The 15,166-nt window shown below is 34.7% G+C and overlaps 2 protein-coding genes across 2 annotated transcripts in view; both read left to right on the forward strand.

Annotated features, from left to right (window-relative positions):
• Positions 1-4,873, forward strand: part of LOC107728260 (aldehyde dehydrogenase, mitochondrial-like) — a 9,410-nt gene extending 4,537 nt beyond the window's left edge. The window contains exons 4-5 of the mRNA XM_016538378.1: positions 4,187-4,327; positions 4,790-4,873. Of these exons, the coding sequence (XP_016393864.1) occupies positions 4,187-4,327; positions 4,790-4,873 (225 nt within the window). The remainder of the gene's footprint in view (positions 1-4,186; positions 4,328-4,789) is intronic.
• Positions 4,874-7,770: 2,897 nt separating this feature from the next.
• On the forward strand, positions 7,771-14,243 carry LOC107728351 (aldehyde dehydrogenase, mitochondrial-like). The gene is given in 8 exon segments (XM_016538494.1): positions 7,771-7,816; positions 7,819-7,874; positions 8,413-8,515; positions 9,828-10,012; positions 10,649-10,813; positions 13,011-13,168; positions 13,460-13,574; positions 13,843-14,243. Coding segments are annotated over 8 exon segments (831 nt in total). The 5' UTR covers positions 7,771-7,800; the 3' UTR covers positions 13,876-14,243.
• The last annotated feature ends 923 nt before the right edge of the window (positions 14,244-15,166 follow it).

The following is a 15,166-nucleotide window of genomic DNA, read 5'->3' on the forward strand; positions in this document are numbered from 1 at the left end:
CTCTCAATCAGTAGAAAATATGGTTAACACCCGGTCATGCATGAAAAAAAAAATACCGCCATGTACCGTGAAACCGGTATAATTTTGAAAAAGCCCGTGCACTAGTTTAACTCTAGGGGAGTCGGAAAATGAGCCTATTTTCAAAAATAGTGGAGTGTTCCTTTAAATATTTTTTTCTCTATACAGCAAATTGAAAAGGTCCAAGTCTTTTGAAGTAACATGAATTCAAGTTTCACTCCAATGACAAATCGTATATATCTTATTTTTTATTAAATAAAATCAAAGGCTGGAAAAATTGTCAAATAATCATGACTAATTTTAGTTTTACTCTAGTTAATGTGTTAACGCATGCAAGGCGTATAGAGTTGGGTTCAACGATGCAGCGGATGCAAATGAATATCCAAACAGATTCTGCAACATGAACACCTTTCAGCTGCACCACAAATCTGAATATATAGAAGAACAGGATACGGTAGAAGCAAGTTTAACACTTACATTTCAGGGATATATTCAATCTGTTTCAATGCATGTTAGAAGTAAATAAAAGGATAAGGACCTGGTGTCTATATTTAAGTATACATTTTATTACAAATTTCTTATCTGAAAGGAAATAATAAAAAAAGAAAGAAATACAGATATACCCGTCATTCAGTGCCATTGTGACTGTGAAGTGTCATGTGACAGGCTTGATGCATCGCCATGAAAATAGGAATGTAATGCGTCTCAATAGTCACATTTAAGAAAAGAGTCAGATGTCCTGACACGCATTAGTGAACATCATATCATGTGTGTACATGTGTGATGAACTGCCTTTAACTGAAAAATTAGTGTTTACTATTGTCATTTTGCATTATTGACACACTATTTTCCTAATTAATGCTGTTTAGTTGCTTTGACACAATCTGTATTGTTAAAAGCTCTATATAAATAAAGGTGACTTGACTTGACTTGACTTGTAATAACAAAAGCAGGTTGCTGAGAAATGCACATGTCAAATAAAGTTACCAATATTAAAATCATATATTTGAATGCTATTTTAAAATGAATCCATGTTCTGTGACAATAGTGCCAGTGTTTAAGCAGTATTTTACACAAACAGCTCTCTAATGCACTGTAGTGTCGGGGAATTAGAGACCAGATTTGAAGTTCAGTCAGTTGACAGAGTTTACTGAAGACAGTTCTCCACCAAAGGCCGTAGAAAACGAGTAAGAGGAGCCAGCCTCAAACTAACTTACAACATAGAGACACTAGTACTTCTATTCATATGGATGATCTGTAGACGTCATTTCTACTGGTTCTGAGAGGATAACAGTACAGACGATTCTAGCTACATCCAACATGGTGTTCTTTTCTTTACGCAAATGTGGTTATCTAACGACGGTATCTTGGAGACACTAAGTTCCATTCATAAGCAACTATCATAAGGGTCATAGATCATGTGAGGGACGTTTCTCATCTGGGCAGCTGTTGATTCTCTTGGAGACTGTTCCTTTGGCATGATTCTTGCAAATATGCCATTAGATAAAACATAGGCAAAGGTTGAGCTGCAGCAGATCACTGGAACAGAACAATACATTCATGCAAAGAAAACCTGATCTGACATAAATTTCTACTTATGATTTAATCGTAACCAAAGTATGCATATGTGAACTAGTACCTGGTGCATTATTGACCTTCATGACCCTAGGCACACTTGCCTTTACGTGTCTTATCATTAAAACAGCTAAATAAACTGAACAAGAACAAAGTTCAAGCTGATAACTCTTTTTCTATAAAATATAATGATTCAGACGAATTTATTACAAAACAAATACATATTTATTCTCTGGAAGCCGGGCAGTAAGGACGTTTTTTAACCTGTTTATTAACCATATTTTCAAAATTACAAAAAAAAAGAGATCAGTTTCCGCTATAAATAAGCATAACAGAGTGGACATGTTTTGCTTTACCACATCAGTGAATCATTCTAAAACATTGAAAAAAGGGTGAATTAAGGAGTGATACTTTGTTTCTTGTAGTTAGTTTGCCACCAAAAAGTATTCTACTTCCTGAGAGTCATGTGATCAGGGAACACTCAAGGGGCGTGATTTTTTTCAGGGTTTCCGCGGGGTCTTAAAAAGTCTTAAATTTAGTTGTATCAAATTTAAGGCTTTAAAAAGTCTTAAATTGTACAAGAAAGTCTTAATTATGATTTCAAGAGGTCTTAAATTTGGGGACAGAAAGACCAGAATTGCGATATGGCTCAATGTGACGATTAAACTTCAAAAGGTTATGAAACATGAGCGCTGCACATTCAAAATCCGGTGCTGTGCTGCTTTGTGTTCTGCCTTTACCGGGGAAACAGTGATATTTCTACCAAACGCTCCACCTGCTGGCAGAGAATGAATGAGCATTTTCAATAAAACTCTTGTTTTGTTCAGAGTTCAGACCAATGCGAAAATCGACCCATGTTTTTACCCTGCAAACACGCAGAGCGTTAAATGTGAACTGGTGGATCGATAAGAAGACAATGCATTATAAAAATCTAAACAGAATAGGAGTGTGCGATATGTATGGTCTGCGATAATATCGTAATTATTGTTTTAACGATGTGCGATTTGTTATTATGAGTATACTGCGAAAAGCAAACACAAAACACACCTACAGAGTGCACGTATACATGATTAGATGATGAAGCATTTAGAGTGCGTTCTTTCACTGCATGAATCAGTCTATTAAAATGCATTTAGAATTAACACATAATTTTAGCTATGGGGCAGAAAATGTATATATTTATATCATTTGACATAGTTAATATCACACGAAGAGTGCCGTTTTTTTTCTCCAAAAGTAGCATGATTACAAATGTGATATTGATTTTTTTTTTATAATTTCAAACATCAGTTTTCAATGTTTTATGTCTAAAATATCAAAACATTATTTATGCATTTGTAATTGCAGGTTAAAGTATTTAATGTCCCTCAGAGCTGCATTAAACAGTGCGTAAATGCATCTAAATGCCACTTACAATGCAGCTTCTGTGTTTCCTCTGCATTGCAAAGATCAGTTTTGTTGATACTGATTTAATTTGCTTGGTAACAGCCCAAATGCAAAAATTTGACTCAAAAGATGGTGCACACTTTTAGAAAAAATTGCTTAAAGATAAAAATGCCCATAAAACTTGGCTGAAATGTAAAGTTTATCATTTTATAAAACTTTGTTTTTGTGAAAACTTGTATCTGAACTGTAAATTATGCTTTTTACAGTAATTTTACAGTTTAATATGGTACTATAGACATTGCCCTACCCCGCTCATATGGTATTAATTGTATTTGTGCAGGTCTTAAAAAGTCTTAAATTTGAGCTTAAAAATCCTGCAGAAACCCTGTTTTTAATCTGAGTAACAGGGAGGACATTCAGCTCACGGACACGACATGTTTTAAAGACTGTAAAGACTGTGTTTTTGTACAAAAAATATATATTTTGGTGTGGAATAATATAAATACGAATACACACCAATATTGAAAAATGTGGAATTTGTTTGATTTTTATTACTTATATTTGTGGCTGAATTTATGCAAGCTTACTTGGGGACATGGCAGTTTAGCCTACTTGCACTAAAATCTGAGTAATTATTTTTAATTAATAATTACTCTGATTTTAAAATTAATTTAGTTAATTAAAAAAATTAATTAACTAAATTAATTAATTTTGGGTACATATGTATTGTGTTCTATGGTAAAGGGGCAGTAACTGTGTAAGATGACAGAATTCTTATTTTTGGGTGAACTATCCCTTTAACCCTAACTTTATTTGACTCCTCACCTGTGTTTATTTAACAACCCCCCTCCCCGCTCTCTCTGATAAACATGCGTCTGCTTGACTTTCCTACAGCAGCATAGCAGATATAAACCAGGAGCTGGGATTAGAAATAACTGTGCATATTTATTTAACACGTATCAAATAGCCGGCTTAAATTGAACTAACGTTACCTCACAAACATAATGTATAAAGCATAACTTAATAAAGTCTCTGACATGACCTCAGCAGGATGTTTTTTTTTTTTTTGTGCAGTGTATTTCACGTAATGCTGCCAGTGAAGAAATATGGCCTGATAGGACGAGTGATAGTTGCATTAGCTGGCCTAAATCAAGTCTTGCATGACGTTTTCAGTCTATGTTTCTCTCCCATGTTTTTTTGCATGCAGGCGGATGTGGAAAAAGCTGTCAAGGCTGCCAAAGATGCCTTTAAGCTCGGGTCTCCCTGGCGGCGTATGGATGCGTCCCACCGCGGGCTGCTCTTGAGCCGATTGGCAGACTGCATAAAGAGAGATGCTGCCTATTTAGCTGTGAGTCTCTCAAACAACCTTCGCCCTCGTAGACTTTGAGCTATGCACTGCAGCAAATGTATTAAGAAGCGGTACAAAATCCTGAAAACATGCTTGATAAAGAACCAGGGTAACCATTATAAACCCAAGAAAATATTATAAATGAGATTACACATTCAACTGCAGACAAAGACGATGAATACTGAGAGTCTAGACTACTAATGAGAGTCTATGTACTTTGTAACTTAATACTGAAGTAGTAAAACTGACGTTTGTGCTTAGTACAAAGTATTATGTCATTTTAGAAAATATAATTTGGAGAGTCCATGGGATTTTTAGTTGAAGACAAAATTACTTTTGGTTCCTTGTTATAATTTCCACAGTGGGTCCTGTCATTTTGAAACGCATCAATTATATATATATATCAATATATTTACAATCATACAATGATATGTTAATATTATTTGTATTTTATTTAAATAGGAACTAGAGACTCTTGACAATGGAAAGCCATATGCGGTCTCCTACACTGTGGACGTGCCCATGGTGGTCAAGTGCTTGAGGTGAACTTTATGTCCTTATGATGAATTGTCTTTCACAGTGTTTTCTAGTTTTTATAATTGCAATCTGAAGAGTTCTGCAGATTCCAGCACTAATATATAATATACTAAAAATATTTAGACCCAAATTTAAGATTTATGTATTCGAATTGCATATAAAATCCTTACACTAGTAAACTTAATGTGATGCATATATTTGTCAGTCATATGTGACCGTGGACCTTAGGGTTAGGGTTAGGGTTATTTGGAACTATTTGAAAATCTGGAATCTGAGGGTGCAAAAAAATCAAAATATTGAGAAAATCGCCTATAAAGTTGTCCAAATGAAGTTCTTAGCAATGCATATTACTAATCAAAAATTAAGTTTTGATATATTTACGGTAGGAAATTTACAAAATATCTTTATGGAACATGATCTTTACTTAATGTGCAGGCGGATGTGGAAAAAGCTGTCAAGGCTGCCAAAGATGCCTTTAAGCTCGGGTCTCCCTGGCGGCGTATGGATGCGTCCCACCGCGGGCTGCTCTTGAGCCGATTGGCAGACTGCATAAAGAGAGATGCTGCCTATTTAGCTGTGAGTCTCTCAAACAACCTTCGCCCTCGTAGACTTTGAGCTATGCACTGCAGCAAATGTATTAAGAAGCGGTACAAAATCCTGAAAACATGCTTGATAAAGAACCAGGGTAACCATTATAAACCCAAGAAAATATTATAAATGAGATTACACATTCAACTGCAGACAAAGACGATGAATACTGAGAGTCTAGACTACTAATGAGAGTCTATGTACTTTGTAACTTAATACTGAAGTAGTAAAACTGACGTTTGTGCTTAGTACAAAGTATTATGTCATTTTAGAAAATATAATTTGGAGAGTCCATGGGATTTTTAGTTGAAGACAAAATTACTTTTGGTTCCTTGTTATAATTTCCACAGTGGGTCCTGTCATTTTGAAACGCATCAATTATATATATATATCAATATATTTACAATCATACAATGATATGTTAATATTATTTGTATTTTATTTAAATAGGAACTAGAGACTCTTGACAATGGAAAGCCATATGCGGTCTCCTACACTGTGGACGTGCCCATGGTGGTCAAGTGCTTGAGGTGAACTTTATGTCCTTATGATGAATTGTCTTTCACAGTGTTTTCTAGTTTTTATAATTGCAATCTGAAGAGTTCTGCAGATTCCAGCACTAATATATAATATACTAAAAATATTTAGACCCAAATTTAAGATTTATGTATTCGAATTGCATATAAAATCCTTACACTAGTAAACTTAATGTGATGCATATATTTGTCAGTCATATGTGACCGTGGACCTTAGGGTTAGGGTTATTTGGAACTATTTGAAAATCTGGAATCTGAGGGTGCAAAAAAATCAAAATATTGAGAAAATCGCCTATAAAGTTGTCCAAATGAAGTTCTTAGCAATGCATATTACTAATCAAAAATTAAGTTTTGATATATTTACGGTAGGAAATTTACAAAATATCTTTATGGAACTTGATCTTTACTTAATGTCCTAATGATTTTTGGCATAAAAGAAAAATCGATAATTTTGACCCATACAATGTATCGTTGGCTATTGCTACAAATATACCCCAGCGACTTAAGACTGGTTTTGTGCTCCAGGGTCACATATAGTAAACAATATAATTAAAAAACGACAAATTATTTCCATGTTTTTGCTACAAAATTGCATTTTATTATGTATAGAAAACACATAAATACATACGCACAGAAACGTGTTGTCAGCGCTGCTCTGACGATTTTAGCAGTAAAATAGTTTAGCAACTTAAAAGCTACATGACGTTTCTTACTAGCAAGGTAATAATGTAATAACGGCGCTGTTGTTGAAGCAGATAAACTTAAGTTTCGCTATTAGTAGAAACGCTGCTGCCGAACACTTGAGAGACACAGACTCAGAGAGGTAATTCACACATGCTTAATCTCTCTTTCTCTAAAAACTGCATTAATAACTGCATTAGTCTGCTATCAACGGCTCAAGCCTCTATTACTTAGTCTAAAATTACATTTTGGAATTGGCAATGGAGGCGTGGAATGAGATGCGTTAGAAATGAATGCTAAACACAAGAGCGTTTTAAGAACAAAAACTTGACAAATGTCTTGAAATACATAATCTGAACAATGCCTTTAGGTGTGAAAACCATAGTATAAGCTAGCTATTAGCTATTGATATGTATATATTTAAATTAATGTAAATACAAAGTTTAATATAACTTGCCAGGTCATATAATAATTATTTGAATATGAATTATAAATAATTCTAATTAATATAATATGCTGCTAATTATTTATTATTTAAAAAATGGGCAATTCTGTCTCTAAAATTCTTTAAACTGCTTTAATTTGGAGCGAGAGATACAGGAGGAGTGGTTTTATTGCATCCGATATATGTCACTTTGCTCACAGCTGCCTGGTCCAGTTTGGGTTTGCGATCTCTAACTCAGAATAAACCCTGATCCGGAGCAGGGTAGCCACGGCGACGAAATCCGCTCAAAACCAACCCACCTTCTTAAACTTGAAAACTCAGAGTTTGCTCAAACTACATGCAAACCGGCTTCATGCAACGGGCCTTTGAGCTTATATTAACCTCAGACCTTATTTCAGGCATTTCACCGAAAAACCCATTCAAAAAACTCTTTGACTTCAGAACCAGAAGTGCTAAAATGCAACTCATTTCCAGGTTTTGGCTCACAAAAATACGTCATCTCTGCATCAGCTCTTTAAAACAGTGTCTATATGTTAAGAAGCCATTAATAGTGAAGCCACACTGAATGCACTGTTGAACCACCATCAAGTGCACTTGATTCCTGTCATTTTGCTTACTCACCTGATCACCATCTTGACTGGTTGTAGGTGGGTTTCCCTGCTGGTGTCGTCAACATTATCCCAGGAATGGGTACCACGGCGGGGCAGCCATTGCGTCTCACATGGATGTGGACAAAGTAGCGTTCACTGGCTCCACTGAGGTAAGAGGATTGTCTTCAGTAATGGATATTTCTTGGACAAATACAGTAGAATGCAAAAGTCTTCTTTCAGTGCTGTGGTTCAGTTCATTATTTGCTCACCATCATGTTGTTTTAAACCCAAAATCTTGGAATAGAAATCTGGATTTCAGTGGAGAAACAGAAATCTCTCAGGGTTCATTAAAAATATCTTCATTTGTGTTTCGAAAATGAAGGAAAGTCTTATGGGTTTGGAACGACTTGAGGGTGAGTAAATGACGACAGAATATTCGTTTTTGGGTGAACTGGGTGAACAATGTAAATATAGTCAGTTATGGCTTAAAAAATAATAAATGCTAATAAATCTGATTTGTTTCAAAATCATGGTTCAGTGTGGTGTAAATGCAGTCGAAACACACTACTATATTGAGTTTTATATGTATAAATGCACGAGTTCTGTGTAATTTTGGTATTGCGACAACCTTGCCTTTGATATTATATTTGCAATTTACAGTAAATTTGTTTTGTCTGTTAACTGGAGTGTCGTCTTGTCATTTTGTAGGTAGGTCACCTCATCCTGAAAGCCTCAAGTAGCAGTAATCTGAAGAAGGTCACACTGGAGCTGGGAGGAAAGAGTCCAAACATCATTCTGTCAGATGCTAAAAGTGAGTCCTTTCATCCTGACACCTGCAGCATTTTATTAAACTATTAGTAGTTTATATTTCTGTGGCAACTTAAAAGGCTCATGATATTTTCCTATTTTCCATGAGGTCTGCTATAATGTTAAGAACGTTTTTTACTAATGGCATTATTTAGTAATACATAACCATTTCCACCCCGTCTCTGTCCATATGGATAAAATGCTGTTTTGGAGCTTTTAAGACTTTAGTGGAGATAGATATACATGCACCTGCTGAATAAACATTCTCCGTTCGCCATTGACGAAATCGTCGACACGCTGTCAACACAGTTTACGGCACAAACAATCAGACACACAAGAACCTCATCCTCTAACACACAAACCACAAATAAAGCTTTCAATCACCAAATGACAAATAACTGCCAAATAACATCCATCATCATGCAACAATAAATGCAGCAACAGTATAAACAGATGCAGTAAACAGTGGAACAAACAAGTATCATAATCTAAATAATTTATTAACGTCGAGTAGAATTGCTGGTGAATGGACTTCCGTGATTTCCACCGATTTCAAACCTTTCTCAAAAGTGCTCGAGTTGACAGAAATGCACAAAATAGGTCACAGAAATTATTATTTTTGTGGCAATTGTTTGTGTGTGTGTGTCTGTGTATCTCTGTGGTCTGTGTGTGTGTGTGCGTGTGTGTGTGTGTCTGTCTGTCTGTCTGTCTCTCTGTGTGTGTGTGTGTGTTTAAAGCATGTTTAGATGGCAGAAACAGCACTTCTGTTGCCAAAGGCTTGTCACATTTGCTCAGTAATCTGGGCAATGAATTCAAAGACTGTCAACAGAAAGATGCCAAAATGTGGCCAATTAATCTGTAGCTACATATACTTAAAATATATATAGTCTTTACTTATATTTATTATTATTTCTTACTTTATGTAGTTCCTATATGTGTATGCCCTATTTAAATTATTTAATCTATAATTTTTTTCATGATTGCTTTTCAGTGATTTTTAACTACAGTGCTTTTTTGTGTTTTTTAGCAGACAGGGATTGTACATTTATTCACCTTCACATCGTCCCAAACCTGTATGGCTTTCTTATAAACAGTCGAACACAAAAGAAGATATTTAGAATTTTTTTGGCAATAAAATCAAAGTCAGTTTGGTCCAAAACAACACTGGACAGCAGTTACTTTCATAGTATGGACAAAAAACAGTAAGATGTTTCTCAAAATACCTTTTTTTGTGTTCCACAGAAGAAAGAACGACCCTTTTCTAATAGTAAACCAGTGTGTCGATCTTTCTAATGAAAGGATATTTGCGTTTGCAGTGGAGGAGGCAGTGGAGCAGTCTCATTTCGCCCTGTTCTTCAACCAAGGCCAGTGCTGTTGTGCAGGCTCTCACACGTTTGTGCAGGAGAGCATCTACGATGAGTTTGTTGAGCGGAGCGTAGAGAGAGCTAAGAAGAGGATTGTGGGAGACCCCTTTGACTTGAACACAGAGCAGGGCCCCCAGGTACAGCTCTGTGTCACAAACCTATAAACCTGTTTGTATCATATGTAACCCTGGAGCACAAAAGCTTAAAGTCTAAAAGACTAAAGTCTTAAGTCGCTGGGGTATATTTGTAGCAATAGCCAAAAATACATTGTATGGGTCAAAATTATTGATTTTTCTTTTATGCCAAAAATCATTAGGATATTAAGTAAAGATCATGTTCCATGAAGATATTTAGTAAATGTCCTACTGTAAATATATCAAAACGTAATTTTTGATTAGTAATATGCATTGCTAAGAACTTCATTTGGACAACTTTAAAGATGATTTTCTCAATATTTAGATTTTTTTGCACCCTCAGATTCTAGATTTTCAAATAGTTGTATCTCGGCCAAATATTGTCCTATCCTAACAAACCATACAACAATGGAAAGCTTATTTATTCAGCTTTCAGATGATGCATAAATCTCAATTTCGAAAAAATGGACCCTTATGGCTGGTTTTGTGGTCCAGGGTCACATATTTTAGTTTATACAAACATTTCTGCATGTGGGTTTGAGAGTGTGTTTGTGTAAGGACATCCTATTGAACTAATGCATGATCAGCATAGCGCTCTGATATTGCATCCATTAGTAACATCCTTACTCTTCGCTGAAGGTGGATGAGGAACAATTCCAGAAGATTCTTGGCTACATCAGCAGTGGGAAGCGTGATGGCGCTAAGCTCATGTGTGGCGGCGAGGCGGCAGCTGACCGCGGTTACTTCATCCAGCCTACCATCTTCAGAGATGTTAAAGATGACATGACGATTGCTCGGGAGAAGGTGCGTGCACTTGAATTATTCAACATATTACTAAGGAAAGGGCCTTTCCATTCACGTCAAGATTTTGAGTTTTGAGCTCTCACTAAACTTACAAACGAGATCTAGTGGGATTCCATTCATCTTGCTTTCCAGAAGTGTTTATTTAATATTTCCTGCATGAATAATCAGTCCTAACTAAATAATTAGTATTAACGACAATTAATAAATATTAAAGTCAGAAATTAATATTTGTTTTTACTTTTGTATTTTCCATTTGAATTTAAGATTTAGAGATTAAGATTTAAGATTTTGATGTGCGTTTTTGACTTTTTATTAATAGTCTATATGGCTTTTATTCATTTTTATGTCAGTTTTAGTTATTTTAGTACATCACGTTAAACTGAATGAAAATGAGAAATGTTACTTTGGAAACTAGCTGAATTAAGTTTATATATATATATATATATATATATATATATATTTAATTTTATTTCAGTTAACATTTATTTTATTTCAACTAATGTTTTTTTTAGTTAACTTTAATAATTTTAATATATGGATTTAAAAATCCATATAACTTCTACATCTTCGGAACACAAATAGAGATGTGTTTTCTCTTATTTCTGTCCATCCATTGAAATTCCACGCAACCAAACTGTTCAACTTCAAAAGGTTCATAAAGACATTGTAAATGTAATCTATATGAATCGAGCGGTTTAATCCAAGTCTTCTGAAGAGACACAACCACTTTATATGATTGACAGATTTAATTTAGGCTTATAAACATCAAATATGGTAATGAATTGCGGTAACAGGAAGAGGAATTTAATGAATTGCTATTCAAAGAATTTCAACACAGATATTGCATTCTGGGAAATTAGTTTTTTTCCCCACCCTAGTCAGGAAAAGTTGATCTATTAAATATAAACCTTTAAAATTCAAAGTTTTTTTTTTTTACTTCCAAATAAGACTTGACACACTTTTCTTTTCTAATTAAAAATTAGCTATGAATTTATTTTCTATAAAATTCTGCTTCCGCACACACTAATTCAAAATGTAATTCTGCATTCAGTTCGCTTCCTAAATTTGAATTCATATCAAATTCAAGAAATGAATTGGAATTTAAAAGGCATTTATAAATAAATTGTCTGACACTATGCAATGTCATAGTGTCAGCTTGCAGACATTAAGGCACAACTATCTGGAAAAAGGTTATTTGAAACGGTTACTTCCAAATAAGACTTGACACACTTTTCTAATTAAAAATTAGCTATGAATTTATTTTCTATAAAATTCTGCTTCCGCACACACTAATTCAAAATGTAATTCTGCATTCAGTTCGCTTCCTAAATTTGAATTCATATCAAATTCAAGAAATGAATTGGAATTTAAAAGGCATTTATAAATAAATTGTCTGACACTATGCAATGTCATAGTGTCAGCTTGCAGACATTAAGGCACAACTATCTGGAAAAAGGTTATTTGAAACGGTTTGCACTGTGAAAAACACTGTTGAAAACCTGCAGAAAAAAAATGTGACTATGCAAATTCTAAGCCAAGTGCATACTGGCCCTGATGTAATAGAATCACTTTCAGAGTTTTACAGCTGGCAGTCACCGTTTGCAGATTGAATTAATATTATATGCATGCATACATCATCAAATGCAGTACAAACTTGACTTTACACAAATTCAGACGCAGCATCAGTTAACAACCAGATGTGTAGGAGAGATCAACCTATGGAGCCTGTTTTTAGAATAAGTCCTGTTAGTGATTTTGATGTTATGAGAACAATTAGATCTCTTAAATCATCTAGAGCAAAAGATAAATATGGTATGGATGTTGTTATGCTCAAAGAGTCTAGTTCGACTCTAATTAAACTTATTAATGTACAATGTCCCTGTCAACTAAATAAATAAATTAAATAAATAAAAACCAATCACGTCTCACCACAAATCTCAATATATCCTTTTCTTTCAGATTTACCTCAAAGGAGCTATACCTGTTGTTTTGAATTAATATAAAATGCCATTTTACATAGTTTTAAAATGCAAAATTTTTGGCATTCTGTACACAGAGGGCTGAATAGATGCATTTCTATTTAAATTCTGTTTTTTTTCTATATTAATTTGATTATTAATTCTATTCATTCCATTTTGCTGTAAGATTTACATCCAGTAAAATGAGATAACATGCTGTTCCCTTTCTTTTCTGTCAGATCTTTGGACCTGTGATGCAAATTCTGAAGTTTAGATCTTTAGAGGAAGTGATTGAGAGAGCCAATGACAGCAAATACGGCCTTGCAGCTGCTGTTTTTACCCAAAACATTGACAAGGCCCATTACATATCCAACGGCCTGCGCGCTGGCACTGTGTGGTGAGCATGAGATGTGCTTCGTTATTTTAAAGGGGTCATATGATGCGATTTCAAGTTTTCCTTTCTCTTTGGAGTGTTACAAGCTGTTCGTGCATAGATAAGATCCCTGAAGTTGCAAAGACTAAAGTCTCAAATCCAAAGAGATATTCTTTATAAAAGTTAAGAGTCAACCACGCCTACCTAAAACGCCTCGTTTCCCTTTAAGGGAACGTGGCACCTTAGACATTGGTTTATCAGACATCTTTGCTGTTTTCTGAAATGTGGTTTGTGCTTGTCATTTTATTTCATTAGGATTAACTGTTATGACGTGTTTGGAGCTCAGGCTCCATTTGGGGGATACAAGTCCTCGGGAATCGGTCGTGAGTTAGGAGAGTACGGACTGGACAACTACACAGAGGTCAAAACGGTAAGCTTTTGCCATCAGATATTTAAAAGTGCACTCATTATTCATAATTCACTCGTTATTGTAAACTATAAATGGCATACTTGTATCTGTCTTATAACCTCCATTTGCCCAAAGTGATTTCTCACAGTGCTTTAAGAGTTGCTTATTTCAAATTAAAAGATGTCAAGTAGAGTGTTTTAGATGCATATTTAGTCCACAATCTCCATATTGCAGCTATTTGTTCAGTCATATTTTTTTTTTTATTATTCACTAACTCTTTCCTCCACAGGTTACAATTAAGGTCCCTCAGAAAAATTCGTAAATGGATGAATTCACCTAATTATAAGAGTCATGCCAGGCATTATTAAAAATGAACATTATTCTGATTCTCATCCATCAACACGAGTCCTTTGCTAATGTGAACTGAAAAATAATACGGGTTTAGTACAAATTCTCATCTGTAACAATAAAGTTCTAACAGTGATGATTAGATAGTCACGTATAGTTGATTTTACAGAAGTTATTGCTATGATTATCCACCAGACAAAAGGAGAGAAGATTTGTATTGGGCTGACTTTATTCTGTTTAATTCAAGCATTATATAGACAGCATAATGACTACAATTATTTGCATGTATGCACTGATTTGCGTAATAAATGCTTCAGATATTTTATTTGTTTTATTAATTTATTCATTTTTATTAATTAATTCATTCATTTATTCTTAATGTGCATAAATATTTGTCCTTTTCTGATTATGTTTTTTGTAATAACATGCAGAAGAAAATAAATATCAAACATGAACGTTGTTCATGATTTTGCAGCATTTATTGTTAGATATGATTTCCCACCTTAAAAAGAAAATTGTATATTGATTGTTATAATGCACGTGCATATTTCTCAGTTTTTCTGGTTTTTATTATATAGTGGCTTACAGAAAGAAGCAATTGTGTGTGGTTTGTAAACCATAAATATCAGCCTATTTGTGACAAGAGCTATCGTCTTTCCATAAGCCCAATTTATTATTCTGGGACGACTCTGTGTAGAGGATAGAAGGATAAAAAGAGCTTAGAATGGTGAGTATTTATACCTATTAACATACAATGCACTAATTTTGTTTGGTTTTACAGTGTTTAAACATGTATTTGTGTTATGTAGACTTTATAATTAACTTAATTTAGAATTGTTATTTCCTTCTTCACCAATAACACCCTACTCCAGGGGCGTAGATTACGTGGGGAACGTGTCCCCCCCCCCACTTTTAAAGGGGTCATATGATGCGATTTCAAGTTTTCCTTTCTCTTTGGAGTGTTACCATCTGTTCGTGCATAGATAAGATCCCTGAAGTTGCAAAGACTAAAGTCTCAAAACCAAAGAGATATTCTTTATCAAAGTTAAGACTCTGCCACGCCCCCCTAAAACGGCTCGTTCTAACACGCCCCCACATATCTACCTCACTATGTGGAAATATTTGCATAATGCCGCCCAAATGTGCACGCAAAGAAAGAAGGCATGGTTTCAGTAACAGCAGTTAGTGTTGAAGCAGCCATGTCACTGAGACGCTGTGTGTTTCTAGGCGAAAGCAAAAGCACTTTATTTGGCCTTCCGAAAGCA

This window comes from Sinocyclocheilus rhinocerous, unplaced genomic scaffold, assembly GCF_001515625.1.
Source record: "Sinocyclocheilus rhinocerous isolate Xijiao unplaced genomic scaffold, SAMN03320098_v1.1 scaffold1364, whole genome shotgun sequence".
In the NCBI taxonomy this organism is placed as follows: Eukaryota; Metazoa; Chordata; class Actinopteri; order Cypriniformes; family Cyprinidae; genus Sinocyclocheilus; species Sinocyclocheilus rhinocerous.